The sequence below is a fragment of the Pimephales promelas genome, chromosome 8, assembly GCF_988280905.1.
Source record: "Pimephales promelas chromosome 8, fPimPro1.hap1.1, whole genome shotgun sequence".
Taxonomy (NCBI): domain Eukaryota; kingdom Metazoa; phylum Chordata; class Actinopteri; order Cypriniformes; family Leuciscidae; genus Pimephales; species Pimephales promelas.
In genome coordinates this window covers 5,677,355-5,690,459 of record NC_142776.1, presented here as the reverse complement: position 1 = coordinate 5,690,459, position 13,105 = coordinate 5,677,355, and the positions used below count along the sequence as shown (strand labels likewise).

The 13,105-nt window shown below is 37.0% G+C and overlaps 1 protein-coding gene across 1 annotated transcript; it reads right to left on the bottom strand.

Annotated features, from left to right (window-relative positions):
• Nucleotides 1-204: 204 nt before the first annotated feature.
• On the bottom strand, nucleotides 205-4,325 carry LOC120491539 (claudin-10-like). Its single transcript, XM_089133782.1, has 6 exons — nucleotides 4,235-4,325; nucleotides 2,509-2,773; nucleotides 2,253-2,414; nucleotides 2,096-2,177; nucleotides 688-795; nucleotides 205-585 (listed from the first exon to the last, which is right to left on the bottom strand). The coding sequence occupies exons 1-6, from the start codon at nucleotides 4,313-4,315 to the stop codon at nucleotides 366-368; spliced, it is 918 nt and encodes a 305-aa protein (XP_088989908.1). The 5' UTR covers nucleotides 4,316-4,325; the 3' UTR covers nucleotides 205-365.
• Between the last annotated feature and the right edge of the window lie 8,780 nt (nucleotides 4,326-13,105).

The following is a 13,105-nucleotide window of genomic DNA, read 5'->3' as shown; positions in this document are numbered from 1 at the left end:
TTTTAAAGTCAGTTCTAAATGACTTTAATTTCTTTCACCCAAATGACTTTGATAGAATGAATTATAGAATTAGAAAGACTCAAATTCCAGAAGTTTATCTTTTTTCTTTGATAACACTTTACAGAAACATTCTGTACATTAGCATTTTAGTTTCTGTAATAACATGAAATAGCAATGAATAAGTCAGTAATTTAAAATGTTCATTTCAGTTTACATATAAATTAACATCAGTTAATGTGTATTTGGAAAGAACATGAATTAACAATGGGCAAAAGAATGTTAAGAAATGAACATAGATAAATGTTGTAAAATTTGACACAACCTGATTTTATTACTGTTGTGTTATCGTTTCTTTAAACACTGGGTTACACAGCTGAGTCTATAGGAGGCCTTATGGGTCTGACGGTTCTTGATGACTGGCTTCCTTGTGTTGCTCTCCTCTCTCTTCTTCCTCTTCTCTCAGTGTATGATTGGTGTGAAGGAGAGATGAACACAGTTGAGGGTCTGGACGAGACGGGCAGCATGTACGTACGTCTGGTATGTGCCGTCATTTTGGTTGGAGGTCTTATGAGTTGTTTATTGAATCTGAGGAAGAAAAAAGGTACCAATTTAACCACATATTCATTTCACCCTCCTATTTAACTTGTTTCCACGTACAGTAGATGTATACAGTGTGACGGGTCAGACCTTTTGGGGAATGACTCTTTCCCAGAGAAATAGCACATGACTGCACTTCCACATATAACCAGACACGACCCTCCCCAACCAATGAAGAGAGCGGCACCGAGCTCAAACCTGAGAAATAAATGTTTCATATTTTAAAGGACCACAGATGATTAAGAATCAATCGATGAAGTATTTCAAAGTTATTTTTAATGAAATGTAGAATGAAATGAAATTAGTTCAATTAAATTGTTGGATTCAATTTCCATTTCATTGAACATAAGTATACTGTTCAAATCAATATCTTTTGCAATTGAGCTTGTCAGTTTTATCAGAGGTTGGCTTGAGGCCCGTCCCCAAAAAAGATGGTTTCTTCAGTCGAAAATAAATTTAGGTTTTTGATGAAAACATTCCAGGATTTTTCTCCATATAACAGAATTCACTGGGCACCAAACGGTTCAAGGTCCAAATGAGAGTTTCAGTGCAGCTTCAAAATGCTTTAAACGACACCAGATGATGAAAAAGTGTCTTATCTAGCGAAACGATCGGTCATTTAAAAAAATAAGTAACACATTTTAAGTTTTATAAGCACAAATGCTCGCCTTCATCACAGTTCGTTCATCACAGTACAGAGCAAGTTGAGCATTTGTGCTTGTAAAACTTAAAATGTTTTATTTATTTTTTAAACGACCCATCGTTTCGCTTGATAAGACCCTTATTCATCGTCAGGTTGGTTTAAAGCTCTTTGAAGCTGCACTGAAACTCTCATTTGAACCTTGAACCGTTTGGTTCCCAGTGAAGTCCATTATATGGAGAAAAATCCTGGAATGTTTTCATCAAAAACCTTAATTTATTTTCGACTGAAGAAAGAAAGACATGGAGTTCTTGGATGACATGGGGGTGAGTAAATAATCAGCAAAAGTTTTTTTTAAAGTGAACGACACTTTTAAGCCCTTCTCTCGTGACGTTTTTGTTTTCTCCCAGCTCCAAGTACACCTGGCGAGCCAATCAAAGAACGTGTCAGAGTTAGCAGCCCCGCCCCATTCTGCAGCCAGATCCTTCTCCCCCGCTGTGTGTGTGTTCATGTGTTTGGGAGGAGCCGTGGCTTTGAGGACGCTCTGAAGTGAGGGTGGGATCTCATGCCTTCAAAGCTAGCTCGCTATTGCTAGCCACACCCCAAATTGCCTACCCTACCTTTAATCGAAATGTCAACAGTCACTGTTGCTTCGTCACTGCAAATTACTGTCTATGAATGTATGTATGGATGTAGTAGCTTCATATCAATAAATGGTATTTTTGGACCCAAAATACCAAAGATATTTGATTCCTCTTTATATGACCCCTGTAAGACATTTGGTATATCATGACTAATATTTTACATCAACCATAGTGGTAAAGTAATGTGACCAATATAAAAGTCATATTTACGTACTTTGTTTGTAAGAAATATGGATCCACAAATTCAGAACGCACTTTATCTCCCCACCAGGAGTAGACTATCATACCACTGAACCCTGCAAAACAGACACCAGTTAATGATTCTCAGTTTATGTTTTATGCAAAAAATGATTATGAAGGAATATTCATACCGGATGCCATGTACGTCAATGCTGCGGCGAATGTGACTCTGGCGTTGGCGAGTTCAGAGCCTCCGATTTTGGTACATTTCATCCCAATGAGGGCAAGCACAGCTCCCCAGAACCCAAAGATCACAGAGACCACAGACAGAGCCCTGCACACATGGAGGAAAACTAACAACCACACCAAGAGATGATTTTAATTATAAAATCCTTTTTACATCACATCATGAAATAATGTCTCTGTTTCAACAGATCTTTTCCTCACCAGGCAGGTCCATCATGGAAGGGAAGTATTTACAGTCAGATACGCCTGTGGCGTCTGAGACGCAGTCCATCCAGAGGTTGGAATAGTAATCCCCGGCGCTGAGAACCACAGAAGCACTTTCTGAGACGACCCAGTACTCAATGGCCAGCGTGGAACAGATCAACATCCAGCCACAAAAACAGGACACAAAGCAGCCGATCTCCACATACATCACCACTGTTCGCTGCCTCATGCTGCCGGCTTCATGAGAGAGAGATGTCCACTGCTGAGAGGTCAATGGAGAAATAGGATTGCATGTCAGTGTGTCTCCTCCTGCCTCTGGAACCTTCCTTTTGCATTTTACAACTGGTAAAACAAGCTGGTTTTACCTCATCATCAGTTTTTCATCTCCAGAGGGCATTCATGGATTCTTATGTCTAGGAAAATGGTTTCGAAGAGCTTCCAGCGCACTATAACGTCATGTCTAAAGATCTAAAGATCTAAAGCCAATATTAATTAATGTCAAAGCTTATTTCTTAGTTGAAATTAATAAGAAAGTAAATAATGATGGTTGAAAATGAAATGAAAAAAGTATGAGTTCTTTATTAAATAAAAAAATGTTGTGCTAAAACTGACCATATCAAGTTATATATAGGCTAAGTATAAACACTGGGTTCCAGTGTGACACCAATGATTTTAATATCATATTCATATTTTTTATTACCTTTTATTTTTATATTTTCGGTTTCATTTTAATTTTAGTTTTGTGGGGTTTTTGTATTATGTGTAAAATTATTTGTTTTATTTTTTAAAGATGTTTATTCAGCTTTGAATTTTAAAGTTTTTGTACTTTTAGTATTGACAAATTAATATGTAATATGTATAAGTTCATTTTTAATTCCATTTTAGCCTTATTTTTATTATTTTAAGCCATGTATTTTAATAGTTTTAAAAGTTTTTGTTAACAATAACAACACTAACTGATGCCTTTCCGTCTCTGTTTACTGCTTCATAAAACAAAAAGTGTTAAATATGTCTCTATATTTTTGTCTGTTAATATATTTCTTGAGCCTTGACCCAGTTTCTGTTGACGCATTCTTTTCCTGATCGTACCTGTGTGTGTTTTCATGATCTTGTGTGTACTACAGGTTGTCTTGTTTTTGAAATATAATCTCTGACAGATCAGCTATTGAATATGAAAGTGTCCTGGGAATACTGAGAGATGTTCGCAGTGTTTATGTATAAACAACATTTGGCTATTTCAGTGCTACCAGCATAAAGAAGAAAAACAATATAATAAAGAGTCAAATGAAAAATAAAAGATGAGTCAACTTAACACGATCTAAATTGCGAAATATGAAGATAAGAATCGCCCGAGGAGTGTAAACACTTCTGGTGGCGTTTTCAGCAGAGCTCTGTTTTTTGAATGAAGGGATCGAGGCTGGCTGGACCTGGTTAGCATGGCCTATAGTAGCCAACTGGAAGATGTTGGTCTACAGCACTACATCTGACTGAGAGGGAAAAAAGCATCTTACAACAAGCCATGGCCTGTGTATTCTGAAGAAATAAAGTTTTAAAAATGAATAAAAACCTATAAATCACAAAAATGTTATTATGTTATTATGTTTGATCAGTGAAATCAGGATTTAACATGAAATAGAAATGATTAAGTTGATAAGATGAAGTAGGTCTTAGTAGAATAATAAAAAACAACAACAACAACAAAAGCTCTTTTCATCTGACATACCGCATATATTCCGCCAGGTGGCGCATTTCTGCTTCTCTTTTTAAACGCTACTCTCACCAGTTTTACTGCTGTTGAAATCATGCACGTTGTTGTGGTGTTTGTGTAAGTTGTTTTCTCATTTGTGTGAACATCTGTATCCAAAATGACACACTTCATATGCAATATCGGTATGGGCCACTTCATTTACTGTACCTTAGCTTTTTACTTTTTCTGACGACTGCATTCAGACTTCAAAGTTCATAAAAGTTGAGTTCATCTGTGAAATTTTCTTGATGGACAAAACGTGCAAGTAGGCTATCACATTTTTTTTTTGTTGATCACATAGCTTGGTTTTAGCTAGATAATCCATAGTTCCCGCAGGCAAATTAATGTCACGTGACCTCACCAGAGACGCCATCTTTGAGGGCATGCGTTGCTGCTGTGTTTACCATGTAGGTGTTCACAAAGTTTTATCAGAGAATGTCGTTTTACAAACAAATATTTATTTCTGTTTGTAATGTTAAGCAAATCATGAAGAGACAACGTTAAATAGATTATAAAGAGACTATTAAAAGCAAGACAGAGAGAGGTGCAATGCGAAAATTTCATTCAGAAGTGGTGTGGATCCGTATGCAGTCACCGATTATGCAGCTTTGCCTCAGGTACAGTATTTTCATGTGTACCTTTATCTGGTATTGGCTAGGAGTTTTTACACATTCTGAGCAATTCTAAGCCTGCAAATCAATGTAGGCGTACAATCAGATTGCAGAGGGTTGGTTTGGTGACGTTTGCTCAAGTGCAATTAATGGAAAAGTAACTTAGTCATCATAGCGAAGTAGCATGATGCTAGACTATAAAAAGGCCATAGCCTGCACAACTTAATTCCTATGTTCCCCTTAAAACAGTCACTGGTGCTTTCTAATATGGATGTACTTATTTACACTGAAGAATAGGGGTGGAACGGTTCATACTGGACATTATTCAAACTACAAAGTGTTAACTTATATTTGTTTACACTCACAATAAAACACAACATTGTGCTTTTGTCAAACAAATTCTTGCATGTTTTGAGTGAGTTTTTTTCCTGTTTATCCTTGCCAGCCATAACCTCCGTCGTTGTTCTGACAAAAGCTTACTTGCTCAGCAATGGCACCGGGTCGGCAAATGCCCGTATGTTGTGACGTCATTTTTTTCTCTTTTTTTCACTCGAGGATACCAGTGTGATACTAACTGCCGGTTGGCCTACAAAGTGATGCCATACCAGCACCATATTTTAGGTTTCAGAAGGGTGCTCCCTCGATGCACACTTTTGCCGGGAGAATTACAAACAATTCTACCCATAAAACATAAAATAATAATAGAATAAAGAATTAAAAATAAATAAATAACATAGAAAAAAAAAAAAAAGCCAGGAGACTTCTTCCCGACAGTCAAGGAAGCGTCGTTACATCACGAAAGTTCAGGCTCGCAGGAAGACCACGAGTGTTTAGGGTGCCATGTTGGACAGGCCCGACATTCCAAACCATAATCACTGTAAAAAAATGATTTTTTGGTGAAGTAAATACTAGTGAAAAAAACCAATGTAATTTACTTGAAAAAGTTAGCTCAGGCAAGAATTAAAAAAAAAACTAAGTAAATTCCATATCAGTACATAATTCAAGCGAGTAGAAATGAAAGTGTAAATATCAACTCAAAAAAATTAAGTAAAAATTACTCAACTTTTCTGATGGGTTCCCATCATGCACTGGACCTTGAATAATTAATGAGGCTCATTTTTCACTGGTTTCCAGCTGTATTTACACTGTTTTATCATTGATTTTTGTTGTCAGTATTAGTAACTTGCCATTTTGTGACATTTCAAGTAAATTATTTTGCTCAAAATGACACATTCAAACACAAAAACGACCCATCAAATATTAGTGCCACTGTGTAGTATTGTCTACCAAGTATTGAGGTGTTTGCATGATGACATGATGTAATATAAATTACTTAGATGATCTAAGTAAAGCACATACTATAAATGACTAATAAAATTCTAAATTATTGTTTTGGTGAAATGAAATATAATACAAAGTCAAGGAAAATATATATTAATCAACCTTTTACTAGCCGAGTCAAAATTACTTGTTTTTTGTAAAGTTTACTTAATTCCATATTCCAAGTAAATTTAACTTAAAGATTTCTAATTAAAGCTACTGATAAATATATTTAGGTTTTTACTTGGCAAATCTTTGTAAATTTACTAGCATTTTCTGAGTGAGAAAATTTAGCAAGCTTTTTTCAAGTAAATCCTACTCCAATTTTTTTACAGTGTCTAGTACTTTTTGTTATGGTAACTTACCTCCTTATTTTGAACCATAGACTGTTTTGAACAGAAGAAATCGCGACCAGAACATATCCACTGATCCAACAGCTGTTCAACTCAACAACAACTGATTCAATCCGGGGATATTGAAGGCATGAAAGGTAAGTTAGAAAGGCCTATTCATTTAAGTGCGCTATTTAAAAATCTTAGGTCAGTTAACTGTTTTATATTTGAATCCACATATCTAGGTGGGCTATACACAAACTTAGTTTTTCCTCATTTATAAAATACTGTGGTAGCAGGCCTATTAATACTGTATATTTCGGTTTGTGCACTTGAATATCAATAACTTAAATTTATATTTTACTATTTTAAAGTTTGTTTTTATTACATTTTGGTAATAAAATCAAAAGTTTGCATATTATAAGCTACATATAGGCCTAATGCTGGCTAAATAATAGCATAAACATGGTTAATTGATTAGCACTTTTTTACTTTTAATACTTGAGTACATTAACAATCAAGTACATTTGAGATGTGCGGTGATTTATCTAATAAATTATTTTCTTTAACAAGTATTCTTTACTTGTTAAAGAACTCTTTGTTACTCTTTAACAGATATTGTCACTTTTTAAAAACAAAATCATGATGCTTTAGTTTATACTTGTTGCAGTTGCCCATTCAATTCTTTGTAGTATTTCACAGAGAAATGACACAATTAAAGAGAGCATCTTCTCCTCAGAGGAAGTTTCAGTGTCTCTTCGCTCTTGTTCATACCAGCATTCATTTTACTTGAGAAATACATTATAATACATTATAATTGTCAACAATAATCAGCTCATTAAACTCTTCATTCAGGAAACATAAGAGCAGTAAAACAGGGCCAGGGTCAGGCATGGGGCAGCGGGAGGAGGTCTTTTCCTTAATTTGTGATGAATCTCATATTGTGGAAACCCTTGTTTTTAAATTTCACTCTGGCAGAATTTCAGGAGCACTGTTGTTGGACCCGCTCCAGCCAGCTAAAGTGTTCCAATTAAAACCAAACAGACATCAGCGGCCAACCATCATTTCTCAAACGGCTCTTCCCGTTTTTCCTTCCTGGAATACTCAATTATCTGGCCCTTATTTAATAAAATACAGCTTTGAAATGATCAATCTCAACATGAAGCTGCATATTCCTCCCCAGCGCTCCAACCCCCTTTACACTGACATTTACGCACCATTTACTCACAGCACACGCTGCTGCTCGGCCACATTTACGATTCATTTAGGGCCATTTCCTCCTTGACGTCTTAAAAAAACCCTCTTTTTGAAGCATATTTGAAGAAAAGAAACATTGTCCGTTATGGTCCGTGTGGTGAGGTCAGTGAAGAAACTAGAATTAGTTGAAGGTAAATTCTGATCTTACCGTGTTCATTCTTTCATGGATCGTCTCAGAGCTCAAGACACACTTCATTCTCATTCCCTCCTGAAGCAGCCGAGACCCTTAACTGAAATCTGAGGTGCTTTAGTTAAGATGACAAGAAGACGTGCGGATTCATTTACAATATATTCTACCTTTTTTTGTGCAAATCCATTTTTAGCTTCATTTGGAGGAAAGAAACGCTTCAGTAACCACATACTGCAACAGTTCACCTTCTGACAGCTACACACACATACACACATGCAATGTGTGTCTTATTAAGACTGACTTTGGTCTCGTCAAGCAAGAAAAGACTGTAAACACTGTAACCTCTGGTTTAACAGAAACCTTTTACTTTTCCTCAGTAAATATTACTTAAACTGTTCTTAAAGGCATCACTGTATAAACGGACACTTTTATCCTTCGTATCTTAGAGTGAGTTATGATGCGGATAGAGTTTTTAATATCCATGTGACAACAGCAGTCGATATTTCATTAAGATGAATGTAAGCAACAGTCTAGAAATGTCCCATGACAAATCAGCGTATATGAAATAAAACAAGATGTGCAGACGGACACTGAATAACCTGCTCTTCCTCACTGCACCGATGAAAGAAATATGATCAAGATCAGTCAAGATCATATCAGTGCTGACACACACACACACGCGACACGAATGATGACTTGGAGATTTCTGTGACTTTGAGGCTGTTTTTGAACAGCATTTCTCTGTGTATGAGTGTGTGTGACCTGAGGTGGAGAAGAGAAGGTGTAGCGTTGTGGAGCGTCCACTGCTGTCAGAAATGAGAAATGTCTTTGTCCATCCCAGCTGACTCAGTCCTGATGAACTAAGAATGAGTCTTATCTTCAAGTAGGCCCAATAACTTTTTATAAGACATCAGTCTCGTCTCTGTAAACTGAGGGGAAATGAACAGTTTTAATACATCCATTTTCACTTAAGGTATACAATGTTTTGACTTTCTGACTCCAACTCTCTGAAGAGTTAATCTTATTTTTATCTTTTTCTGCTGGAATCATCATGACGCATCACTTTGACATGAACAGAAAAAAGTGAAAGAATGTGGATTTTTGAGACTGCAAAGCCATCATCACGATGTCTAAAACGGGTAATTAACACCACAGCAAACATAATTAGTGGTTCTGAGTGGTGTCTTTAGATGGAGTTTGATTTGCATAATAAATTAAGTCAGTTATTCCCTCGTTTCTTCAAGACTATTATCTGTTCATCTGCCTTATCTGACCAGCTGGATTTTCCTCATGTGACTCGGGTTCAAATTCCCTCCAGTACCAACTTGAGTGACAGCCATGAACTCTCTGGCTCTGATATGATCGGCAGTATGAGTTCATTAAACAAGTTTTACACAGTAGCCTATTACAAGTTACTTTGTCTAGTTTTGTAAAGCCAATTAATGTAGTTCTAAATGAAGCTAAATATGCACGTTTATGTGTACAGATGTGACGTAATGACTCAATATAGCCGACTAGCCGAGACTCTTCTTTATGTGTACAGATGTGACGTAATGACTCAATATAGCCGACTAGCCGAGACTCTTCTTTATGTGTACAGATGTGACGTAATGACTCAATATAGCCGACTAGCCGAGACTCTTCTTCATGTGTACAGATGTGACGTAATGACTCAATATAGTCGACTAGCCGAGACTCTTCTTTATGTGTACAGATGTGACGTAATGACTCAATATAGTCGACTAGCCGAGACTCTTCTTTATGTGTACAGATGTGACTTAATGACTCAATATAGTCGACTAGCCGAGACTCTTCTTTATGTGTACAGATGTGACTTAATGACTCAATATAGTCGACTAGCCGAGACTCTTCTTTATGTGTACAGATGTGACGTAATGACTCAATATAGCCGAATAGCCGAGACTCTTCTTTATGTATACAGATGTGACGTAATGACTCAATATAGTCGACTAGCCGAGACTCTTCTTTATGTGTACAGATGTGACGTAATGACTCAATATAGTCGACTAGCCGAGACTCTTCTTTATGTGTACAGATGTGACGTAATGACTCAATATAGCCGACTAGCCGAGACTCTTCTTTATGTGTACAGATGTGACGTAATGACTCAATATAGCCGACTAGCCGAGACTCTTCTTTATGTATACAGATGTGACGTAATGACTCAATATAGCCGACTAGCCGAGACTCTTCTTTATGTGTACAGATGTGACGTAAAACAGATGTTTCCTCATATTTATAGTCCTGTGAAAGTCATAGCTAGACAATTTAATATTCCTAGTCACCCAGGTGTGCTAACAAATGTAAGTATCTTTTGGAATAATCTGGTCTATGGGAATTCTAGGGGTGCCAATAATTTTGTTTTTGGAGAAAAACATTTGTTTCATAATGTGATCCCCAACCCACCCCCCCCCCCCCCACACACACACACACATTTCATTTGATTTATTTGAGCTACATAAATATTGATCATAAATATTAAGCATTTAGCAGAAATTACACTGCACCCTTTCCCTTTTTAAAATGAATTATTTTTATGATGTTGTTATTTTATTATTTGTTTATTTTTCTTTATCTGTTTTGGATTTATTATGGTTCTATTGTGTTGAGCCTTCCGTCAGTTTCTTGTTGAAAATTGGCTATTTATGCCATTTTGCTGACATTAAAAAAAATAAATAAAATGTCAATGGAAATTCAACAGATATCCCGAGAGTACGGTGCAGTGAACACTTCTTAGGGACCCTGTCAATCGGAACACAGCTGGTTACTTGAAGACTTGAATGAGTAAATTGTTATGAATTAATCGGCTGAGTGAATAATGGCCCTGTCTGAAATGACACGCTTGTCTTGTGCACTTATGTTCTTGCAACGGAGACACTCACAACACCTAAAATGACTAATGGCTCTTGTGGACTTAACGGACACGTGCACACGGCAGCTTTTTTGAGGCCACAAGACCGTAGCGTGTCCAATTTGTCATTTTAGGTGCTTGTGAGTGCCTTTGTGGCCAATATATGCCCTTAATGTGCACTTTTGAGGAAGATTGTGAGGGTTCCATTTGGGACAGGGCCATTGAATGAGTCAGTGTCCCCAATTATCAGTCATAAAGACCATTTGGCGCCCCGTACGAGCATATTATTGTAACAGACTGACAGCATACCTGGAATGTGCAAACACCGTTCAGTGCTGTTGGACTGTATCTCAGCACTAGAGACGCTTCTCCAAGGTGTCCAATTCAACGACTGGAAGCCATTTTTGGATGATAAACGCATAATCTCTACATAGTGGCACCCAGTCAGCAGAGTTAACCATTTGGTCCAATGGTGGAAAAGCAATTATAGATATTATTGCTGAAATGTGGCTTAAAATCCATAAAAAGTTATACTTTTGACCCATAATTGTTTTTTTATTGCTCATGTAGTCAATAATTCTAGCGGTGGGTTTGGTATTTGTGAATACAAACAACTGTTTATGTCTCAAACACTCTAAAGTATATGCAAAGGGACTACTTTATTGACAGAGCAGTTTTCAGAGCAAAGAAATTGTTACACAGTAGGACATAATGAATATTTCACAGCCGGTAGGAATGGAGAGCAAAATTCAGTCTAAATCATCTAGAGATCAGATTGCACGCCACGTAAACAATCTTGAATCGATTTTGATTCCACAACCTCAAATAGTAGAATATTGCCCATTATGCACAATATATTGGAGTATTACACAATGGTTGCATATTATTTTGTACCTACAACTTCTTGCTTTAGAAAAATGTTTTGGTTCCCACGAACCTTCATGGAAATGTAAAGAGTTAGTGGTTGTAAGTTCTCTCAGTGTTTCCTCAGTAATTGAGTGTTTGCATTCTTTGATGTACGCTTGTCTGCTGAAGTTACCGGTGCAAGGTTGACATAACAAGCTTTTTGTATCTCAAAAGATACAGTCCAGAACGCTCTGCCTCCTGAATGTGTGCCTGTGCTCAGTGAAAAGGTTTTCCTTTGAAGAGCTCCCTTAGGAAAGGAAAACCCCAATGTGTTTTTCACTGATAATGATTTATAGGGATTCATTCTCAACCTTCCGGCAGCTCACCTTGCCAGCTGAGATCTATAATCTTCTAAAACTCCTGTAAACTCTAAATTCCTCCAATAAACATTCATAAAACGAAATAATGACTCATAGCAGAGATTTGACAATCTACTTCTTATTCAATGGAGCACAGACATGATGTGCAGCTTTGACATGCTGTTAGACTGAGTTTTTTTAATGATGCTTTAGTGGCGCTGCAAGCCGCAGAGGAGTTTCTGTGACATAAATGGGCTGACAGAATTTTTTTATATATATAACAAATACTTACTGGAGGACAGGATTATTCAGCTGGAGCAAAATCACTCTGAAAGGCATCAAATACATTTTTAGAAGGGATACAATTTGCATTTGTGGACCTAAAGTGATTTTTTGAAGGAATTTATACTGGCTCTCTTGTGTAATATGCCAGTGGACAGAAATATGTATTTCAGGTGACAAGGAAATTAATTCCAAACATGGCTCACGGAGTATCCTTTAACAAATGTAGGGCATTTTGTGATGATTTACACAAAGAATATATACATTTACTAACACATTAGTACAATCAAAAGTTGTATCTGTTATATGCAGGATTTTTGCAGTAAAATATCCAAAAACATTTTAGCTAATGTTATATATTTTGTTTAGTTGATTACTTACAATATCCCAAATTCCAACTATTTGTAAATCGTGAGAAAATTGCGATTTTTAACCAAGGAAACGGGGCGTGTGAGCATGGGGTGAGGGGTCGCCAGTCAATGACGTCATATCCGCGTTACCCCCGGTTTCCGCCAGGTTTGACCTCGTACTGCAATAGTAACCATGGCGATAGACGTGGACAACTGGGTCGGTTATGCCCGTTATGCGAGCTCAACATCGTCAGCGTCCCTAGCAGGTTTTTGTTCAAACATTATGGACCATGGCAAGCAGATTTTGAGACAAAAAGAGGACTAGAACGAAGATCAACATCTTTTGAGATGCCGAGAGCTCCACGTCCGCGACTAACATCGACTTGACAGAGTCATTAATATACGTCATTAATATACGCCTTTGTCATTGTAAGAGGTTAGCGACCCCTGGTGGCAAATCAATCTTGCATACCTTTAACATTAGTAAA

What these genes read in the sequence shown, in the direction of transcription:
- LOC120491539 (XM_089133782.1), bottom strand. Translation starts at nt 4,315, where the DNA reads ATGATTTCAACAGCAGTAAAACTGGTGAGAGTAGCGTTTAAAAAGAGA. An exon ending in ATTGACGTACATGGCATCCG is followed by an intron (nt 2,178 to 2,252) that starts GTATGAATATTC and finishes TCTGTTTTGCAG; the next exon opens with GGTTCAGTGGTATGATAGTC. An exon ending in CCATATTTCTTACAAACAAA is followed by an intron (nt 796 to 2,095) that starts GTACGTAAATAT and finishes TTTATTTCTCAG; the next exon opens with GTTTGAGCTCGGTGCCGCTC.